This window comes from Thamnophis sirtalis, unplaced genomic scaffold (genome assembly GCF_051295495.1).
Source record: "Thamnophis sirtalis isolate CommonGarterSnake01/CBP01778 unplaced genomic scaffold, rThaSir2_p1.2 scaffold_9, whole genome shotgun sequence".
Lineage (NCBI taxonomy): Eukaryota > Metazoa > Chordata > Lepidosauria > Squamata > Natricidae > Thamnophis > Thamnophis sirtalis.
The window spans coordinates 15,607,940-15,631,568 of NW_028261389.1; the positions used below are offsets into that span (position 1 = coordinate 15,607,940).

The 23,629-nt window shown below is 40.8% G+C and overlaps 1 protein-coding gene across 1 annotated transcript in view; it reads left to right on the plus strand.

The window, feature by feature from the left end:
• Nucleotides 1–23,629, plus strand: part of CACNA2D4 (calcium voltage-gated channel auxiliary subunit alpha2delta 4) — a 191,653-nt gene that overhangs the window by 153,168 nt on the left and 14,856 nt on the right. The window contains exons 27-34 of the mRNA XM_087722902.1: nt 1,460–1,521; nt 3,356–3,370; nt 8,699–8,743; nt 10,559–10,621; nt 12,524–12,594; nt 15,942–16,017; nt 20,985–21,037; nt 22,418–22,473. Of these exons, the coding sequence (XP_087579028.1) occupies nt 1,460–1,521; nt 3,356–3,370; nt 8,699–8,743; nt 10,559–10,621; nt 12,524–12,594; nt 15,942–16,017; nt 20,985–21,037; nt 22,418–22,473 (441 nt within the window). The remainder of the gene's footprint in view (nt 1–1,459; nt 1,522–3,355; nt 3,371–8,698; nt 8,744–10,558; nt 10,622–12,523; nt 12,595–15,941; nt 16,018–20,984; nt 21,038–22,417; nt 22,474–23,629) is intronic.

The window sequence follows — 23,629 nt, forward strand, 5'->3', positions numbered from 1 at the left end:
GCACAACAATATATTTATACCAATCTATGTAAATTGATGCAACAAAGCCAGTCCAGTGCCCTTTTTTCCATCATTGTCACTTTGAGAATACCATGCTTTTAAAATGAATGAATTGTAAAAATCTTCCCTTAAAACCAAAGCTCAACCTGGCAGAAGTATGTAATAAGGCAATTCCATTTGTCCTGCTGACAGAAATACTTGACTTTCCTTCTCCTTAAATTGTGTCCATTCCTGCCAATGATTGCCAAAATTACTGTTTAACTTCATTCCTTTTAGTCAATAAAGATTCGCAGGCAGAACTGTCTCTAAGTTGAGCCATGGCAACTGAACTTATTTTTTTGTTGCCTTGAGATGTTTTGCTGCCCATCTAAAGTAGGGCCAAACTAATCATGCAGTCAGAACCCCATCCATGTGTTATGCACAATGTCATGTAAGTGGGCATGGCTTTAATCATGCAATTATTTTTCACCCCAGTCATGCCTTATCATGCAAAGGCAAAGACAGGCTACCTTGTTTCTATTGATGGAATAGAAACCATTCTAGAGATTTTTAACAGCAAAGCCAGCTAGAGTACGCTGCATATATGTAAAGGTTCCCCTTGCACATATGCGCTAGTTGTTCCCGGCTCTAGGGGGCGGTGCTCATCTCGGTTTCTAAGCCAAAGAGCCAACGTGGCCAAAGACATCTCTGTGGTCATGTGGCCGGCATGACTCAACGCCAAAGGCGCACAGAACGCTGTTACCTTCCCACCAAAGGGGGTTCCTATTTCTCTACTTGCATTTTTACATGCTTTCGAACGGCTAGGTTGGCAGAAGCTGGGACAAATAACTCACTCCATTATGCAACACTAGGGATTCAAACCGCCGAACTGCCGACCTTTCGATCAACAGGCTCATCTTCTTAGCCACTGAGCTACCCTTTTGATGCATATAAGCAATAGTTTATTACCCAAAACAAGAGTATGACTGAATCAATCAACTAAATTGACTAGTTAATTAGTTAATTAAAAAACAATCTTGCAGATTTAATGAAACAGTGGGACCAAAAAAAATGTACAATTTTAAGCCAAGTTAACAGCTTTCTTCCATCTTTAGGGTAAGATGCTGACCGTGTCCCTTTAATGAACTGTAACTGCAAGAAATGGCTTATATAATTGTCTATGCATCAATTAAAGGAGGAAGGTATTTTGGCAGGCTGTTTTATCTTGATTGTGTTTAGTGGGAGTTAGGTGTCAGAATTTCAGTACAGCAGCTGATAGATCCGGTTCCATTCCCCTCGTTAAACCCCTGACTCTCACTTTCTGATCTGATTCAGCATTTACCTGTTACTTGCACTTAGAAGAGGTGTGACTTCCTCCAGGATCTCTGAGGAAAATGTCAGTTTCGCTCCTATAATACATCTTTTTATTCTAATCCTTCCCTCTTTTTTTCCTTTCCTTTTTTTTCTGTTTTCCCCATAGCGGTGGGGGTGCAACTTAAATTGGAATGGCTCCAGCAGAAATTATGGGAAGCTACACAGCAAGTAAGCATACCAATGTTTTATCAGGGGTGGGCTTCAAAAATTTCAACGACGGGTCCTCTGCCCGGGTCCTCTGCCTGGTTGCTGGGTGGCTGTGGCCAGGGTGGGTGTAACCTGCATGTAATCAGCTTCCTGCATGACAGCGGGCAGGGGGGCATTTTTGCTTTCCCCAGGCTCCAGAGGCTTTCCTCGAGCTTCTGGGAGGGCGAAACCTGCCTCCCCCAGAAAAAACGGCCCCATTTCCCGCCTTCTGGAACTTCCAGGAGGCCTATTTTTCCCCTCCCCGAGCCTCCGCAGGAGCACTGCACTTACCTCACATCCAAAATGGGCCACGTGGAGACTCCTGGGAGAGGCAGGGTGGGAGGGTGGGGGCAGCCAGGTTTGGGATTTGGAGGTTCTCCAAACCAGCCATAATGTTAGCTACAGGTTCTCCCGAACCTAGCCAAACCCGTAGCAGCCCACCGCTGGTTTTAATCAAGATAAAGAGTAAAATAGAGGATCACTACCCCATTTCTAGATAAACGAACCCTATTGATAGGGCTGGACCAAGTGGCATTTCCCATACCAAATTCGCACATGAGTCCTTGGGAAATCTGTATTAAACAGATTTGAGCAAGAGATTAGTTTTTAAATTGCACATTTTGGTAATCCCTTGACAACTTTAATGCTGCATCTGCTGTCAATCTGTTCTGAGAACATTAACAATCCAAAGCCCCGGCTTGGCATTAAATCCACTGCAGCTGAAACTCTGAAATGGGGAAATCATATCTAGCGGTTCAGTTATCCAAAAGCCACTTTGATTTCATCCAGAATGTTGTACGTGTCCCTTGCACATCTTTCTTAATTAGGATTGTCATTCTTCCTTGCCTTACAAATTGATGCAAATAACTCTTTGGAGAGAATCTGGTGCTCTGTGCATTCAGCGGTGATTTATTTAATCATTTTTCTATCAAAGGTATAGTATCACACAATGTGGGGGATTACTCTAGGTCAGGGGTCACCAACTTTCGGACCTCAGGGACCACTACATTCATAATTTTAATTCCTATTGACCGGCTGGGTGGGCGTGGCTAGGCGGTCATATGACTGGGTGGACGTGGCCAACTCGATGTCACTCACATTGAGGGGCACCTCACCAGCCTCTACTCGCCCCTCCCCGCCACTTCTAGCCTCACTGCCAATGATTCTTAGGGGCCCAACATCTTGTTTACCTTTGATGGCAGAGATTTTCATTAGTGAAGGATGTACTGATTTCACTGTTCTTTTGATAACCACAATCAACAGCATCTGTTGGGAAAAGCTAAAAAAGGCAGGATGGTAGTATGATTGAAGTTCTGCCCTCGTTTTTTTTACGCATTGTTGTAGATGACTCCAAAGGATGTGTTAGCCCAGAGCAAATCTCTCTCCTCTCTCTCTCTCTCCCCCCCTCTCTCTCTCTCATTTCTATCTGATTTGATTCCATTTGAATGTAATTAATGTAACCAAATTAATTAATGGATTAATCTAATCCATTATTAATTAATTTGATAAGCCATGTACATTTAATAGGGATTTTCTCATATTAAAAATGTACAATTTAGAAGGCCATTCCTCAAGACAGAGAATGGGACAACTGCAATTTTGGAACCTGATACTGACACCTTGGGAAGTGGTATATTTTAAGAGAAAATAAAGGTACATTTCAACTTTTGCTCATATTTCTGTTCTCAGAATCCACAAAAATTTGTATAGGATGCTTTCTTTCGCTCTGTGTTACTTAACAGTGGATAAGTAAGGAGTGACTAATGGTCTTTTTTTCTCTTTCTGTTTCATGTTGCTTCTGTTTACTACCTTGCAGCCCAATGACACAGATGTAAGTACAAAGATTTAAAGACCAAAATATTCCAGAGTACCTATGGATTATGTGCATCACTAAGCTTTGATTATTGTTTTGTCCTTTGTGTGCAAGATGTGGAGTTTGAATGTTCTTCTTTGTATACCCAAATATTACAGACAAATCAGATTAAGTTGCTAAAGACTGGGAACTGGCACAATAGAAACAGATTTAAAACTGATTAAATCTCAAATATATATGAAATAATCTAGCCAAACACTCTACAAATTCTGTGAAGAAAAAAGAAGTCTTAAAGTATCAACCCCAATAGGAATCTGACTGCGAAGATTACAAAAAGCTGCTTAACAAATCTAAAACTCGGGCAACTGAACTCAGCTTTGTATAACTATCTTTGCAAATGTGGGATAGTTATGCATTGCACAATTTAAATATGAAGCTGTAATGGCATGTTTGAATTACTGGGACAGGGGGAGAGATGCTGCCTAGGGAATGATCAGACAAAAGGGGAGGGGGAACCCACAGCTGCTTAATGGGCAGAGAAAGAAACTCAGATAAGATGCTTCCTAATTTATCAGGCTATAAAAAGAGACAGCGGGAGGCTTATATTTTCAGACTTGCAAGATTCTGTTAATGTAGCCTTTACAATTTTTATCTTTTAAAAAAAATCACCAATTGTCTGAACTCTTAATAGCGATTAAAAACATTCCCAAGAAGGTCTAGTTTGCTTGTCTATTTTAATTCCAATTAATTTAAAAGCAGTTTCACGCACACACACGGACACACACACACACCCACACATCCCTGTCTCCTTTATAAGTTGTAAACTTTCTTACATCTGTTTCTTGTTAAGCTTTTTGTTAAAAGTTTTTAAATCTTTAAAATCCTTCCCCCCCTCCTTCTTTTTAATCCACAAAGAATATTGACTCACTAAGTGGATTACCTTTATCCTGCCACTCAGAAAAATCTCTCCTTAGCTGTAAATCGATTACATCTGAAAGTGGATAAGAAAGTGAGGCTTTTGAGAACCTTGTGTCCATCGAGCCTGCATCATGGCTGTGAACTTGATTCAAATTGCTTGACTCCCAGCCACTCAGCTCCTGAGCTGACCACAAAAACCTGTTTTTGAATTGAATATTTTCTCTCCTTGTCTGGAAAGACACCGCCTGCCTGAATATGCCATCTGGCTACCGGTCTCCACCGCAATGCCATCTCCTCTACTTCAGGGATGTTTAGTCTGCAATAAATCCTCCCCCCAGAAGCTAAACATATTTAAAATATTTAAACTCATAGTAACACAGAGTACTTGAGCAACACCAATAAGCAGCTTCTGAAAGCCAAGTGCTTGCTTTCCAGATTTTACATGTCCTGGGCATGCTTTGATGTAGTAGACACAACTCATCTTAAATATATTAAGGAAAACAACTTTATAAGGGATGCGGTGGCTCAGTGGCTAAGAGACTGAGCTTGTTGATCAGAAAGGTCGGCTGTTCGGCGGTTTGAATCCCTAGTGCCGCGTAACAGAGTGAGCTCCCGTTACATGTCCCAGCTTTTGCCAACCTAGCAGTTTGAATTCAAGAAGAAAAATAGGAACCACCTTTGGTGGGAAGGAAACAGTGTTGAGCCTTCAGCATTTAGTCACGCCGGCCGCATGATCATGGAGACATCTTCAGACAGCGCTGGCTCTTTGGCTTTGAAACAGAGATGAGTACCGCCCCTAGAGTCTGGATCGACTAGCACATTTGAACAAGGGGAATCTTTACCTTTACCTTAAACTTTATATGAAAGACAGACTAATTTGTACACATGGATATCCATTAAGGAATATTTATTGCATTTTCTGCAGCCAGCCATACATTTTAATTATTTTGCAGACGAATACTGAAATGGTAAACAGGCTAGGAGAATATGATTGTCCCAATCAGCTTTTGTCTTTAGGAAATATTTGCATTCCTGTTTGTTAATCAGAGGGACGGGATGTTCACTCTGAAAGCTGATTTGCATCTACATCTCAATTTTAGTCCTCATAGCTTCTTGATGCATTTCATAATATGGAAGCAATTAGAAGATTTTATGGCCAACTTTACAGCTTGGCTTACCCACACAAACAAATAAATGTTTGTATCAAACAAATTCATTTTACATTATCTCTCCCAGAGATGACATTGAATTGAATGGAGGAAACCTCACTTTTTAAAAGCCACCCCAATATATAAAGATAAAAATGGGATTTTTACTTCTCCCCCAAACCTCCCAGAAGCCTCTTATAGTGTCCCTAGTTTTACAAAGATTGCCAAATAGCTTTTTAAACATATATTTTTCATCCACTTTGATATTACTTGCCTTCTGTGAATCATCATCGCCATTACCGTCACTATCATCAACACCATCGTCGTCATCATTAATATGTGGAGATTGGGCTTACAATCTCTGGCAGTTTTTAAGAAGAATCTTGATAGCCACCTCTCGTGGATGGTTTAATTGTCTTTCCTGCCCACTGCAAGGTGGCTCAGTGACTAAGACACTGAGCTTATCGATCAGAAAGGTCGGCAGTTCAGCGGTTCGAATCCCTAGTGCCGCATAATGGAGTGAGCTCCCGCTACTTGTCGCAGCTTCTGCCAACCTAGCAGTTCGAAAGCATTTAAAAATGCAAGTAGAAAAATAGGGACCACCTTTGGAGGGAAGGTAACAGCGTTCCGTACCGGCCACATGACCACGGAGACGTCTTCGGACAGCACTGGCTCTTTGGCTTTAAAACAAAGATGAGCACCGCCCCCTAGAGTCAACACTGGCCCCTAGAGTCAACCACTAGTACATATGTGCTAGGGGAACCTTTACCTTTACCTATAGCCCCTTCTAATTCTGAAATTCCGTGATCATGTTGTTGCTATTGTAAAACACAAAGTAAGTAATGTCTCCTAGAAATTAAACTCTGCTCATAGTGACTCCCTGGATGTGATCATGCAACAATATGCAAGTAGTTGTCTTCTACTAATTAGTCAATCAATCATCTCAGATCATAACATCAGTATAGTGAAACAGAGTAAAATCAATGCAACATATTTGTGTTCAGTAAAATACTCCAAGATCATCTCCTTAGATTTGATTTGATTTGATTATATTTATATGCCGCCCTTTTCCCCCGAAGGGGACTCAGGGCGGCTCACAATTCAAATCAGGGAAGGGGGGTACAGACAAAAAATAAAAGACGAAACATAACAATACATAATTTAAAAACACACAACAGTCATACCATTCGAGACGGGGGCAACAGCTCTTTAGCCCCAGGCCTGTCAGAACAGCCAGGTTTTAAGGGCTTTGCAGAAGGCCTGGAGGGTGGTGAGGGTTCGAATCTCCACGGGGAGTTCGTTCCAGAGGGTCGGAGCAGCCACAGAGAAGGCTCTCCTCCGGGTAGTCGCCAGTCAGCACTGGCCGGCGGATGGAATTCGGAGGAGGCCTAATCTGTGGGATCTTAGCAATTGATCCCAAACTGATCTTGGTAGGAAGTTTGTGGTTGAATGGCTTTAACTATAAACTTGGCAGCCTTTCTGGCTGTCCATGTATTTGTACTTTAAATGAAGGAAGATAGTCTATTGATCGGATTTTTATAAGCTGTCCTGCCAATTAGTGACTCTGAATGCTGTATCCTGGCTAAGGCATATAGCTGGCAATCAGAGAATATATGCAGTGTCTTCTATATGTGGAACACCTTATAGATATTTCTTTTCTTTTCTAAATATGGTGCTTGGTGGAATCCTTATTTTATCATAGATTCCAGCTCAAATGTTTCTCTGATTAAGGCTACTCTCGGGCTTTGTGTTATGCCCACTGTTGGGTATTTTTCTAGGTGGAAAGTCTTTTTATTCTTGGCCAATCCCTTTAAGGACTTGATATTAGCAAGTGTTGCTATGTCAGCTTGAGCACTAATATCCAGGGCAGCCTGTTTGAGCAGCTAAACACAGGCACAAAAATAGGATAAAAATAGGGTGAGATGAATCTGTAGCTGCAATGGAAAGAGAGAGAAGATGGGGGAACAGAACTGGGTGGAGATGTAGAAAAAAGGAAAAGTTAATTGAGGAGAGAAAGAAAGAAGGAAAGGAGAGATAATACCAAAAAAGATAAAAGTCTCCAGGTAAGTATCCCCTTGTAAGTACAGTATAGGTAACCCTCAACTTACAACCATAATTGGGATCAACATTTCCTTCGCAAAGCAAGTTGGTAGTTCAGTGAGTCACCCTCAATTTTATGACCTCTTTTGCCATGGTTGCTAAGGGAATCACTGGAGTGGTTAAGTGAATCATGCAGTCATTAAACAAGCGGATCCAACTTCCCCCATTGACTTTGCTTGTTGGAAGCCAGCTGGGGAGGCTGCAAATGATCACATTTGAGACACTGCAGCTGTTGTAAATAAATGTGCTGGCTGCCAAGAAGCCAATACTATCACATGACCATGGGAATGTTGTGATGATCATCAGTGCAAAAACCAGTCATAAGGCACTTTTTGATGAGCCGGGGTGACACAGTGGTTAGAGTGAAGTATTGCAGGCTACTGCTGCTGACTGCCAGCTGTTCGGCAGTTCGATTCTCACTGGCTCAAGATTGACTCAGCCTTCCATCATTCCGAGGTGGGTAAAATGAGGACCCAGATTGTTGGGGGCAACAGGCTGACTCTGTAAACCACTTAGAAAGGGCTGTAATAGCACTGTGGAGTGTATGTAAGTCTAAGTGCTATTGCTATTTTTTCATTGCCATTGTAACTTTGAATAGTTGCTAAACAAATGGTTGTAAATCAAGGACTACCTGTAATCCCAGGTCTTCAGAGCTTTTCAGCAGGGATTTGTGCAGCATTTGTACTTGTATCCCTTTGCTTGTTTTCAACATTACTTTTAGCCAGTCTAGGATGATCTGAGTCACAGATTATAGTTTCGGGTAGAAACCTTACTTTCTTATCAGGTAAATACAATATTATGAAATATTTACTCAAAGATTTGTCAGCTATTTTTATTACAGAATTTTTTATAAGTAAAAGCATCAGCATTTCAATTGTAACCCAGTCTTTTCCATAAATATTTTGCATATTACTTGTATCTCTAAATAAACAAATATTTAAATACTTACCAGATTCATGGTCAATATTGCTGATGTTTATTGTTATTGCTAGTGGTTAAAATAATCAGGATGGGTCCAATCAAAGAAACACTACGGCAGGAAATTCTTTTTAATCTACCTGAATAATATGAGCAGTACTAGAATTAGACAGGAATATTCCATAAATCCAGACAAAGTTCAGCTCAGGAAAATGCATCTTAAAATAAGAAACTATTTAAACTCTTTCTCTTCTTTTACCAGTGTAGTAATGTGGAAGGCTTGTGTCCAATGAACTGCCTTGATGACGTAAGTTGCTCAGACTTCAGTTTTGCTCATATCTGTAATTCAGTGGTTCAGGGCCAAATTTACTTTCACGCTGTACAGAATGCCCGAATCCAGCATAAGAGGAGAGCCAGCATCACTCTTCACTTACTGGTTGTCTTTCTTATGACGTTTTTACAAATGAGATGGTGATAACAAAAGATGGTTATTTATAGAGCATTGCATGACTGCTTTACCTGAAAATCAGATCAAATCTGGTGGTGGTGGATAGCAGGCTGAAAATCCCAAATGATTGTGAGTTGAAACAGGATAAATCAAGAAAGTGAGCATTCTCTGAGGCAGCTCTCTATTTTGTCCCAAAATAAAATTCTCTCTTATTGTTAGAGGTTTCCAAAGACACAAGAAGACAGGGCATTTTCGGAGACCAATGTTAGGCCCGCCATGGTTTTCGTTATGCAGAATTAAAGTATTATTTTTAATTGGTATTTTTCATTGGTGTATATACGCTATTAATTTAATGTAGACTGCTTAGAGTCATTCCAGATGATGGTATGTAGAAATCTGATAAACAAGTGAAAATAATTAGTTTTTCATAGGTCTGCCTCATTGACATAAAAAGGTAAAGGCAGCAGGAACGTTTGTTTTCAGTAAATGTTGCATTCCTTCTAGTATAACTTAGGATGAACTCAAAGAATGAGTGGCGAAAAGCACCATGGCTAGGGTAAAAGCCAAAATGGCTAAAACCTATCTTTTCTCCTTCCTTCCCCTTTCCTCTCCTTCTATTTTTCTCCTTTCCTTTCCTTCCCTTTCCCTTTCCCCTTTCCTTTCCTTTCCTCTCCTTCTATTTTTCTCATTTCCTTTCCTTCCCCTTCCTTTTTTCTTTCCTTTCCTTCTATTTTTCTCCTTTCCTTCCCTTCACTTTCCCTTCACTTTCCCTTTCCTTCCGTTTTTCTTCTTTTCCTTTCTTTCCTTTTCCCTTTCCCTTTCCCTTTCCCCTTTCCCTTCCCCTTCCCTTTTCCCTTCCCTTTTTTCTTTCCTTTCCTTCTATTTTTCTCCTTCCCTTCACTTTCCCTTCACTTTCCCCTCACTTTCCCTTTCCTTCGGTTTTTCTCCTTTTCCTTTCCTTTCCTTCCTTTTCCCCTTCCCTTTCCCCTTTCCCTTTCCCTTCCCCTTTCCCTTCCCTTTTTTCTTTCCTTTCCTTCTATTTTTCTCCTTTCCTTCCCTTCACTTTCCCTTCCCCTTCATTTTCTCTTTCCTTTCTCTTTCCTTTAGTTTTTCTCCTTTTCCTTTCCTTTCCTTCCCTTTCCCTTTCCCCTTCCCTTCCCTTTGCTTTCCTCCCTTTTCCCCTTCCCTTTTCCCTTTCCCTTCCCCTTCCCCTTCCCTTTGCTTTCCTTTCCTTCTATTTTTCTCCTTTCCTTCCCTTCCCTTCCACTTTCACTTCCCTTTCACTTCCCTTTCCTTTCCTTTTCCCTGATCTATAGTCTGTTGACCAACTGAAAGGCTGCTCTTGCCAGAGATCTAAACTGAGCCTTACATGATTTCAAAGATCTCGTCTAATAGAGATGAGATTGTTAAGCCTTAGTCTACTTTTATGCAGTCTTCAGGAGAGAGAAAGTTAAAAGGGGTTCCATAAAAAAAATGCTTAATCCCACTTATTTTGATTCTGGTCTCCCCATGGCTTGTTTCACCCTTGCCTGGTATTTCCCATACCCAACAGATTATTCTTACAGGAATGCATCCCTCAACATGGTAAGGCTGCTCTTGGGGTCTATTCTTGACCTAAAACTTCTCCCCAAACTTTAACCTTTTTCTGAAGAATCTGTCTTTTTCTTCCTGCAGAAACTGAGTTGCTACCTTATTGATAACAATGGATTCATACTTGTTTCCAAAATTTCCCAACAGGTAAGAAGGGATGAATGAATGAATGAATGAATGAATGAATGAATGAATGAATGAATGAATGGATAGCTCTTGATCTTATTTATCAGGAGAAAGACTAAATTAAAAAAAACAGACTAAAAAATCACTACCTGTATTTCCAAGGTTGCTCACATTTACACTCCTGCAAAGTCTGGCATACAATTCTGAATGCCACCTGTTCTTCATAATGCAGAAAAAGAGAAATATTCATTACATGTGAGGTAAGTATATCAGCTGTGTTAATCATTTGAAATGGGAGCATCAAATAAATACATCACTTTTTTTCCTTGTCCTCGTTGCATATACTTTGTCATAGCTTATCAATGTTTGGAGTGCAACCCTATCATGACATTCAATGACCCAGAGCTTGCCATTAGACTACTGTTAGAACTACTTCCTATTGTTAGGAAGAATGGTATGAAGTTAAGGGCAAAACTCCTTCTTGAACCAGCATTGTCTGAAGTCACTTCCAAGGTCATGTGGCTGGCATGACTATACGCCAAGGCACATGGAACGCAGTTACCTTCCCACAGAAGTGGTACCTATTTATCTACTTGCATTTGCAAGGTTTCGAACTGCTAGGTTGGCAGGAGCTGGGGCAGGAATGGGAGCTCACCCTGTCACACAGTACTTGCGGGTTGAACTGCCAACTATTTGATCAACAAAAGAACCTGCTTTTTTAAACTATGTTTAGATGAATATGAGTAAGTACTGAAGACTTTTAAGGAACCTGTCAACTCCTGCTTTGACAAAACCAAGTCAGACTAAATGCATCTTGAGTAAACAGAATGTTTTGATAGATGTCAGAGATCTTCTCCACATACTAATGCATTATAATAATATTGAAACGTGATTCAAGCCCAATATTGCTGCAGCAACGCTAGGATCTGGGTAAAGAAAAGATAAGAAAAGGAAGGAGGTTGCAGTGCCTTTCCAGGATTAGAACTGGAAAATACAAGAACGCTAAGAAGGGAGCATGTGCTTCCTATCCCATCAGAAACTTCCTTGGGCTAAAGTGACCTTAAACTACAAGGAGATTTGAACAAAATAGCTTAATTGCCTTGATACCTTCCATCTCAGCAGAGGCAGCACTATTTGAATAATACATCAAGTGTTCAAACCCTTTGCATTTATTTTCTCCTTCATCCTTACAAAGTAGGCCATTATTATTATCTTGCAACACATAATGGTTTGTCTAAAGCTTGCCTCCATCCCCAATGATCTGAAGCCTCACACTGTGTTCATGCAGCATGCTCCAACCAGCAAACTCTGCAGATTTACTCGTTTTCTGGGTACATTAACCAACGAACTGGATTTGCTTAAGAAACCAAGTCAACCACAAAAATGAGGGGTGGGGGAAGTTAACTCTAACAGGTTTAGCAAATTTAGTGTGCACTTGGTATGCGTTAATTCAGCCTGATTACAAGACTATAGATAGTGAGTTCAAAGCTAAACTGAGCATGGACTTCAGTTTTTCTCAATTTAATGTGTCTTCACTTTTTCCCCAAACAACTTAAATACATAGTGGAACATTATGCCCTTGAAGGATTTGCTACATAATAATCAGTAAGTACTTCAGCCTTGCAGCCTGTGGCAACATCCACACAATATCTATAAACCTGGTTACTTAATTAACTGTTTTTCAGGTTCACAAAACACAGTGAACTATAAACAAATCAACATTTGTTTGCAACATGCTAAAACACTTTTTAAAAAGCCTATTCAAACCAAGGATAACAATCAATTTTAGCATGTTGCATTATTACTGTTATTTAGCTCTGTTGCATTGCTATTGTGTTATTGGTGAATATTAAACTCACCTGCCTATGATTTAAAAACTCTCCAGAAACTCTATTTTTATATCATACTTGCTTGTGGTTGCAGATTGGAAAATTCTTGGGAGAAGTAGACGGTTCTGTTACAACTCAGCTCACAAACATGGGAATGCTCAGAAAGTAAGTGTCGTCATCTCTTCCTTATATTCTCCTCCTTTCAAAGAAGACTCTGTTTGAAGCAAAATGCTTCACAGCATAAATAGGTATAATCAAAACAAGGATGGAGTTGCCTAAAGACCCATAGACACAAGAGCTAAAAGCAGAATCTTTCAATGCTATTTGTGTAGGATCAGGACATGTCCATAGAACAGTGTTTCTCAACCTTGGCTGGGGGATTCTGAGAGTTGAAGTCCACAGGATTTAAAGTCACCAAGGTTGAGAAACACTGCCATAGAAGAACCCAATGGCATGATGGATAGGGTGAAGTTGTCATCAGAAGAGAGTTTTGAACATCTAGTTGTGGTCTGGAATTTGGCATCTCAGATCTAGAAGCTCTAGCCACCTGCTAGAGTTCTTCCACCACTTTGAAGGTGTCCCAGAGCTATCATGGCTGCTAGTGGCCCTTGAGAGTATTGTGTGTGTGTGCATGCACAAGCCATAGTTTCCCTCAGTGTAGCCACTAGTTTTTTAAATGAGAATTGATGCTGGGATGGGGATCCCGAGCAAGAACTTTGACTTGGGACCTAAATTGTTCTTCTTATGCTCTGAAAGACCCTTATCATATATATATATATGACTCTGTGTGTGTGTGTGTGTGTGTGTGTGTGTGTGTGTGTGTGTGTGTGTGTGTGTGTTCCAGCATAACTCTGGAACGCCTCCAGCAATTTTAATCAAACTTGGAACACAGATGACTTACCCTCTGGAAACAAATACTGTGGGGTTAAAACACCCCTCAAAACCTCAGGGTGTATGTTCTGTTAAGATACAGCCTGTTGTGCCTTGAAAAGGCTTCTACAGTACAGCTACAGTTACATGGAGTTGCCATGGTAACGGCTTCACTGTACTCCACAAGGGGGCTCCCTCCGGCAAGGGGGAAAATCCAATATTAGAAATTATGTTTGGTCTGGACATTTTCCCCCTATAAATAAATAACCAGCCAACACCAGGTTATCAACTAGTTCCCAATAATATTAAAGACTAAAATAAAGAAAGACAGGATGAAGATAGTGAGCAACAGTGGAAGAGCCAGTTTGGTGTAATGGTTAGGGCACCAGGCTAGAAAGCAGGAGACCATGAGTTCCAGTCCTACTTTAGCCATGAAAGCCTGCTGAGTGACTTCAGGCCAGAACATTCATTATCAGCCCAACTCACTTTACAGGGTTGTTGTGGGGAAACTAGGAGAAGGAATGTGTATCGGATATGTTTCCCAACTTGAATTATTTGTAAAAATAATAAAGGCAGAATGTACGTAAATAAATACAATTCTGGGGTTTTTTTGTTGACTTTGTTCCCTATAATACATATTTGTTCTAAAGAACTGCAGGTATTGTCTCACTACGATGTGCAAAGTACATGATGATAGGTGCAATCGATCTGTAATGATATAATAAAAAAAAAATTGCTCAGAGGAATTTCCGTTGACTAGCTCAGTCATCCTTAATTTGATGCAGCAAGTGAACAAATATTTAATATCAATATATTTCACCACCCATATTTTGAAATGCAGCTAGAAAAAGAGGTGAAGAAAACAGTTTCAAACACATACCTTTATGTCAGTATAACTGTCAGAAGTCAATCTCATAATCCCATTTTAATATTATCAGAATAACCAGTTCTGCCTTATTCATGTTTCAAACTTGGACGCTTCATATATTATCAGTTCCAGCATGAAAATTGGAATGAAAGGGACAGATGTTACCCTGTGGATCATCCCCACTTAATTTCTTGCTATCTGAATCTCTTTGGTGCTTACAAATACTAATTTTATGTTTGGTGTAGTAAGGAAGTTTTGATGGCCAGGTGGTTTCAGGTTCAAAGACTTCTGAGAAAGTCTGTTATCTGGAACCATTGAAATTCACTGCCACTCACTGTAGTTTAAAATAATTTATAGGGCCCTACAGACTAATATGTAAAGGGTCCAAGTCAGGTACATATAATCAAAAAAGATACAAGGAGCACAACCAGAACTCTCTTGCATAACGTCCGGTACAATTTGAGTCGAGAGCCGAGGTGGCACAGTGGTTAAATGCAGCACTGCAGGCTACTTCAGCTGACTGCAGTTCTGCAGTTCGGCTGTTCAAATCTCACCGGCTCAGGGTTGACTCAGCCTTCCATCCTTCCGAGGTGGGTAAAATGAGGACCCGGATTGTTGTTGGGGGCAATATGCTGACTCTGTAAACCGCTTAGAGGTGGCGCAGTGGTTAAAATGCAGCACTGCAGGCTACTGCTAGATCAGCAGGTCAGCGGTTCAAATCTCACCGGCTCAGGGTTGACTCAGCCTTCCATCCTTCCGAGGTGGGTAAAATGAGGACCCAGATTGTTGGGGGCAATATGCTGACTCTCTGTAAACCGCTTAGAGAGGCCTGAAAGGCCTATGAAGCGGTATATAAGTCTACTGCTATTGCTATTGCTATTGCTATTAGAGAGGGCTGAAAGCCCTATGAAGCGGTATATAAGTCTAACTGCTATTGCTATTGCTAGTCTGGTCAAAGGAAATAACACAGCTGGCAGAGTTAGGTGAGAAAAGTGGCTGAGATGTCATTCTTGGCCAGAAATGACTGTCAGGACTTTGGGGTGAATAGCATAGTAGCCGTGGTTATTTTGGTAAATAATATAGAGTATTTTTCACATTGCAAGAGCACATTGCAAATGTAGTAAGAAATCTCTTTTTGGAATATAGCAGATAACACATTATACCAGTGTTTCTTAACGTTAGCAGCTTTAAGATGGGTGGACTTCAACTCCCAGAGTTCCACAGCCAGCGACCCAGGCCTGCCATGCCCCCGAATCGGTTCCCCGGTTCGCACCGTCGGTGCCGCCATCTTGTTTTTCAGTTTTCTTGTTTTTCGGTTGTGCACAGAGCGAAGTGTGCACATGAGCGAACCACCAGTAGTGCCGGGTGGAACCCACCCTTGCTGTAGGTATTTGCTTAGAGTATGATCTAAAGTCAGTTCTGTGCATTAACTGAATTTAAATCTAGGCTAAAGTCATATGCAAGGCAAAAGAATATGGCTGTAATGCAATTGTAGCATATATATCTGGATTAATTTCTGCCATTTCCACTAAAAAGGATCCTGAAGAGCAGAACTTTGAAAAAAAAACCACTTTGCAAGGCCGTTGCTAAATCAAGCGGCATTGGGGTGGGTAAACTGATGGCTTTTAGAATAAGGTGGAACTTCTATTCCAGTGCGATCTCCATCAGCCTTGCTAGGGAATGCTGGGAGTTGAAATCCACTCAACCTAACCTCGCCAAAGTTGGGAACCGCTGTTCTACATCACAGCTCACGGTCACTTTTGTGTTTCTGCAGAGTGAAGATGTTCGATTACCAAGCCATGTGTAAAGTGCCCCATCACCATCACAGTGGTGCCCGTCCTCTTCTCAGTGTAAGTATCTCAATATCATAAACCACCATCATGAAGTCACAGGCAGACTTAATACGAATAATACAATACAATAGCAGAGTTGGAAGGGACCTCGGAGGTCTTCTAGTCCAACCCCCTGCCTAGGCAGGAAACCCTATACCATTTCAGACAAATGGCTATCCAACATTTTCTTAAAGACTTCCAGTGTTGGGGCATTCACAACATCTGGAGGCAAGTTGTTCCACTGATTAATTGTCCTAACTGTCAGGAAATTTCACCTCAGTTCTAAGTTGCTTCTCTCCTTGATTAGTTTCCACCCATTGCTTCTTGTTCTACCCTCAGGTGCTTTGGAAAACAGTTTGATTCCCTTTTCTTTGTGGCAACCCCTGAGATATTGGAACCCTGCTATCGTGTCTCCCCTAGTCCTTCTTTCTATTAAACTAGACATACCCAGTTCCTGCAACCGTTTTTCATATGTTTTAGCCTCTAGTCCCCTAATCATGTTTGTTGATCTTCTCTGCACTCTTTCTAGAGTCTCCACATCTTTTCTACATTGTGGCGACCAAAACTGAATGCAGGATTCCAAGTGTGGCCTTACCAAGGCATTATAAAGTGGTATTAACACTTCACGTGATCTTGATTCTATCTCTCTGTTTATGCAGCCTAGAACTGTGTTGGCATTTTTGGCAGCTGCTGCACACTGCTGGCTCATATTTAAATGGTTGTCCACTAGGACTCCAAGATCCCTTTCACAGTTACTACTGTTGAGCAAGGTACCACCTTGGAGCGTAGAACAGAATGAGAATCCATCCGAGAAAGGCAATAAGCAAGGGCAACAACAGAAAGGAGAGAGGATGAAGAGGTAAAGGGAGAAAGGGTAAAGCAGAGGAAGTAAGGGAGGGGAAGTAAGGGTAGGAGAGAGGGTAAGAAGGAGGAGAAGAGAGGAGGAGTGGGGGAAAGAAAAGAAGAAGGAGAGGAGGAAAGAAGAGGGCAGAGAAGGGAGGTTGAGAAGGTGGAAGGAGTAGGGTTGTTGCAAAATAAGATGGAAATAGGGGATGGCAAGAAACACTAACTGAGTTTTTTATAGCTGTAAGAAGATAGTGATAAATGTTAATAGTATCTATAAGAATGTATATTTGTGAATGTATTTTGGGGGGGGGAGAACAGAATGATGCAAAGAAGCTCAAAAATGCTTTCCTTTCTCATAAGATGAGTTGCTTTTGTTCTCCCAGAACAAAAGAAAAAATAGAATATAGAAACGTAGGCTGGAAGGGACCTCACAGATCTTCTGGTCAAACCTGTTCGAGGCAGGAGACCTTATATCATCCTGGTCAAATGGTTGCCCTCTCTATTTTTGAAAACCTCCAATGATGGAGCACCCAGAACTCTGAGAGGCAATCTATTCCATTGATTAATTGTTCTTACTGTCAGAAAATTTCCCTTTCCTCCTGCAGACAAAGGCAGATGAGGAAGACAAGGCATGTCCATCTATATATGTCCTTTCCATTCTATAATTGGCAGAGTATTCTGAAATTTAAGAAAAGCTGTACAGGCCACTACCTACATCTCAGCATCTGTACATGGAGGCTAGCAAGGAATTAGGCAGGACTTTAGGACAGGGTGGGATTTCTACTCCTTATTCCTTGCATTGGTGGACAAATTGGCCAGTGTTGATGATAAACTTTGAAACCTTTCAGCAGCCAAGTTCAAAAGCCTTGAGTTTTATGAGAAAGGATTCTCATGAAATTGCTGGATTTCGTGGGGTAACATTAGATTTCCACTGTCATTTTGCTTCCAGTCCATACACTTTGCTAGAGCAGAAGTAAAAACAATGGACGCTTGAAGGAAGCATTATGAATATCACCTGGAGCTCCTTAATGGAAGGAAGAATGTAAATCACTCCATTCATTTGTTCATTTTCTGAGTTGTACTTGGCAATTGGGTGCACTTAAAACCTGAGCAAATGAGGTTCATGCAGAAGGAATAAGCCAGGGTTTTTTGGGGGGAGGGGGGGGGCAGGAGAGAGAACACTTTTAAGATGAATTGGCTGAGTACTCCAGCCTTGATTCTGTGATCTCTCCCATGAGTTATTTGTACTGGACAAGTGACAGCGCATATATATTAATTTAGAGAAGATGGATGTTACCCAGCAAATTCATTCTAGGTTGGGAAAGCGAAGGGTGGACTTTTCATTCTTTCGGTTCTTGCTTTATTTGTGCATTTGTTTCTTTAGCAAATGAACCATATATGGCTCAAATTGCAGTAATTACATTGGACCATTCTAGAGCCATATTTGAACTAGCAGACCCTCAAACCTACCAGCTCCATTCTATACAGATAATCCAGAAAAATACTGTTAGCTCCAAAAAAATTCATAATAGGTTCCCTTATCTAATAATATAGCAATAGCAGTAGACTTATATACCGCTTCATAGGGCTTTCAGCCCTCTCTAAGCGGTTTACAGAGAGTCAGCATATTGCCCCCAACAATCTGGGTCCTCATTTTACCCACCTCGGAAGGATGGAAGGCTGAGTCAACCCTGAGCCGGTGAGATTTGAACCGCTGAACTGCTGATCTAGCAGTAGCCTGCAGTGCTGCATTTAACCACTGCGCCACCTTGGCTCTTTATATAATAACAATAGGATTTTCTGCTATGGTTGAATTGATTTGTTCTGGGTTTAACTAATTTGTAAACACACAATTCGGTGTAGTGGTTAAAGCATCAAGTTTGAAATTGATAGACTTCTAGTCTCACCTTAGGCACAAAGCCACCTTGGGCTAGTCACTTTCTTTCAACCCTAGGAAGCAGACAATGGCAAATTACTTCTGAAAAATCTTGCTAAGAAAGTGGCAAGAAGTTATTCAGCTGTTTCCAAGAATTGGACACAATTGAACAGAAGAAGAAAACACATTTATATTATCTTAACTATGAAGGACCTTTACTAGAATGATATTGTACAGACCCTTCTTCCTTTCTTTTTATTCAAACTGATCCCAAGTCTCTTAAGATGGTTGCCTTTTTGTCTTTAAGGTTGAATTGCGCATGTATGGAAATTCAAGGATCTTTTAACCACGTATAGTACATTATCAATTATACATCCTGAAGATAGTAGAGTTCGTTTGGCTTCATTTGTCTGGTCAAAATGATGAAGACTTAGATGTATAGCAAAAGTAGCTCAGAAGTATTCATAAGAAGACAAAGTCAATGTTAATGTAGAATTAATATAACCCATCATCAATACATGTCATTATTCCTACTGTGACAAAAAAAATTGGTAGCTTTACTATCCAAAATACTTTGGGTTTTGTTAAAATAAACAATATTTTCAGCACTGCATGATCCAAAAGAACTGTGTAGGCAGTGGTGGGTTGCCAATTTTTTTACCACTGGTTTGGACGCGCTCCCGTGTGCACTCGCACGTGCAACGCTTCTGTGCATGCGTCTGGATGGGTGGGCGGAGCCTTCTGCCAGTGCTAGTACCGGTTCAGCCAATCCAGGCCGAACTGGGAGCAACCCACCTCTGGGAGGTATCGGCTGTCCAGCTTCACAAATAACTAGATTTTTTTCTTATGCATATATTCTTTTAAGCCTTTTCAACTGGAAAAACTCTATTTTCAAAATACTTGATATATTTTTCTCGTATTAAAATGTTTTTATTTTCCATTTTTCATTTTCATACAGTCACATATATACTGTGCATAGCCGGGGCCATACAACATTAAACAATAATCACAGCAATTCCTCTTGTCAACAATACCCCCAAAAAATGAAGCTGAGATCAATGTAGAGATATTCTAGACTGTGATTGTCAAAAAGTTATACCATGTATGGTCTCTGGGAAGTCGGGGGGGAGGGAAGGGAGGTGGGGATCTAGGGGGAGGGGGGGAGGGGGGAAACATAATATATGTTAAACTTTAAGGTACATGATTGCACTTGTATACTGTGGCTTTTTAATGTTAGTGTTAAAACAGAACAAACCGAATATATTGGAAGGTAATAGAAGTATACCGAAGGGAGGAGCTGAGTGAAAGAAGAAGGAGGGTGGAGAGAGTGAGAGAGAGGAGGAGGAGAAGGAAGGGAGGGAATGGATTAAGAGAGGGAGTGATAGTGTTAGGGTTAGATAGAGGGGGGGGAAGTAGGCGTAGAGGGGTATATGAGAAGGAAGAATGAAAGTTGGAGGGGGTTGAAAGAGGGTATATGGTGGGTCAAGGTGGTATATTCGGTTTGTATTGTAGGGGACACTTTCTATATAAGTGAGGGTTGTGGTTATTACTCAATGTTATATGCCCTGGTTATGCACAGTAAACATGTGATTGTATAGAATGAAACGGAAATAAAAATATTATGCAAAAAAAAAAACAACAATACCCCCCAAAATAGAAACCCAATATACCTCTTCCACTCTCCATACACCTCTTTCTTCCGCCCCCCTCCAACTTTCTATCTTCCCTCCATCATTCCCCTCTACCCTACTTCCCCTCCCCCTCTACGACTCCTCTCTCCCAGTCCACTCCCTCCCTTCCTTCTCACCCTCCCTCCCATCCTCTCTCCCACCCTCTCTACCTCTCTTTCTTCTATCCAGCTATTCCTCCCCTTGGTGTATTTCCACTATATGTCATTGTACTCAACTTGTCCTATTTTTACAGAGAAATTAAAGAGAAACAGTATACATGTGAAATCGCATTACATTGAAATCTAACACATAGTATATATCCCCCCTCCCCCCCAACACCCCACCTCCCTCCCCCCCCCCGACTTCCCAGAGCCTGTACACGGTATAGATTTTTAACAAACACAGTTTGTTATATTTGATATATTTTTCTCAAATATCCTGATTTTTCACAACTGATTTGGAGGCATTTCGTATAATTCCTGCAGATTCTTAAAGAAAGCCATTTAAGTTATTAAGGGAATCAAAAATTGAAATTGTACACTATGTAATAGGCTTCTTTTTCTTTTGAGACTTAGTTGTTCTTTTTTCAACAGCCAATTTATACATTACTGGCAGCAGCAAAGTGGATGATCACCGATTTCTTCATGTGAGTATGAATGTTTGGAAATTCTAGTGGAAAATTGCATCTGAAGAAAATTACGTTTCACAATTTAATTAGTATGTTAAGCGTCGAATGTTTGAGGTCTTTAGATTAAGCGTATTCTTAACTTTTTATAGTACTCTTGCTATGGAATTTTATTATAATAGGAAATGAATAAGAAAATCTTAAAGCAACTTCAATGTGCCCAGCAGTGCTAAGAAAGATACAATTTCCCCTACAGGTATTGTCCAGTTAAAATAAGACAGCAATTCCAAGCATGGAGATGTTGCAATACTTCAATGAAAATCAAGAAGTATCTATGAGCAGGGGTGGGCTTCAAAAATTTTAGCAAGGGGTTCTCTGCCCAGTTGCTAGGTGGATGTGGCCATGGCCTAGTCAATCTCCTGCACCATGGCTGGTGGGGGCGTTTTTGCCCTCCCCAGGCTCCGGAGGCTTTCCTCAAGCTCTGGGAGGGAGAAAACATCCTTCCCATGCTCCGGAGGCCCTCTGGAGGCTGGAAACGGCCTCGTTTCTGGCCTTCCCAAACTTCCAGTAGGCCCATTTTTTGCCCTCCCGAGCCTCTATGCGCATCCAAACCTGCATCCAAAACAGGCCGCATGGGGACTCCGGGGAGGGGAGGGGTGGGCGGGGCCAGCCAGTAGTGGGATTTGGGGCTTCTCCGAACATCACAGAATCTTAGCTAGAGGTTCTCCTGAACCCCTGAAAGCCCCCAGCAGCCCACCCCTGTCCACGAGTCTTCAGAATTACTCTTCATTTCTCAAATTCGGCCAACTGGGTGTTCTAAAGTGAACTGTGTGAATGAAGGCGCATTTGGAAAGAGGCCATTCTGCTCCTGAGCGAGTCTACCTGCCACTTTATCAATGGGAGACCAGGGATTTTTAGTTAGAAAGATTTGCTGATGATAAAGACATCCGGGGCAGCAGCATTCCATGACGCTGTGGGTCTCGGATGAAAGGGTTGCAACCAAATGCCTCTGAGCATGGAACCAGATTCCAAGATACTTGTAGAGATTAATTTGTCAGGCATACTCAACAGCTGTTGCTGTATATCACATACCAGTGATTCACTACCATCAAACAGATGGCCTTCAAGGTGACTGAGGATATTTCCCTCCCAGCTCCTGGGAGTACCGTGTTAATGACAGCCTTGCCACTGGAATTGCTATTGATGTTTATGGGAATTAAGACACAATTACCCAGTCAAAAAAGTAAGGAAGAAGGATTTTTAAATGCCTGGTTCAGGCGAGAAATAAAGGTAGCTTCAAGGCAAATTTTAAGCAGCAAATCAGAAGTTGCCTGTCTGTTTTACAACATCTCTGCCCTTCTGGGCTGACATAAACTACATTGTATTTTTCTTCTTTGACAGATTCCTTTTGGAGTTTAACATTTTTAGTTTCTGGCACACGGATAACTTGGCTGACGGTGAGTATACGCAGGATTACCGAAAATACATAGCAGCCTGGATGAAAAAGTTCTAAGTAATAATGCAATCTAGCACAGCCTGAAAGAATTGTCACGTGTTAGCGTAAAGAATATTACATTTTGGATTCCATTCATCTCATTTTGACCTCAGCATTAATTTGGCAAGGATTAATGGCATTGAGTGGGACACCCTGGCTAAAATGCTGAGCTTGTCAATCAGAAGGTAGGCAGTTCAGTGGTTCGAATTCCTAGCGCTGCGTAGCGGAATGAGCTCCCGTTACTTGTTCCAGCTTCTGCCAATCTAACAGTTCAAAAGCACATAAAAAATGCAAGTAGAAAAATAAGAACCATCTTTGTTGGGAAGGTAACATTGAGTCATGGCGGCCACATGACCACGGAGACATCTTCGGACAGCGCTGGGTCTTTGGCTTTGAAACAGAGATGGTTCATAGATTGTTAAAAATAAAAATATGGTTAACTTAACTTTTTCTTTTTAAAGAATAAAGTTCTAGTGTTGTTGAGAATAGAATAGAATAGAATAGAATAGAATAGAATAGACTTCTTTATTGGCCAAGTGTGATTGGACACACATGGAATTTGTCTTTAGTGCATATGCTCTCAGTATACATAAAAGAAAAGATACATAAGGTATAACAATATAAATCAATATAAATCATAAGGAAGCAAGTTACAATCATAGAATCATAAATGGGAGGAGATGGGTGATAGGAACGATGAGAAGATTAATAGTAATAGTAATGCAGAGTTAGTGAATAGTTTGACAGTGTTGAGGGAATTATTTGTTTAGCAGAGTGATGGCATTCAGGGAAAAATTGTTCTTTGTCTAATTGTTCTGGTGTGCAGTGCTCGATAGCGTGCATAATTGTGCACTATAGATTGTGCATAATGACAAAGCAAGTCAGAAAAGTTAAAAAAGAGGGAGAATAATTTCTTAAAATATATCCTGAATTTCCAAAGTGTTATTAATGTTAAGTACATTTTTCTAAAAAGCCACAGTAACAATTTTAAAAAAGAACTGTACTACATGTTGGATCACAAATACATTCCACCAAATCTTGACAATCATCACATCAACCATGTATATTATGCTTAAGATAGTTACATAGAAAGAGAGTGAAACTGATAGGCAGAGACA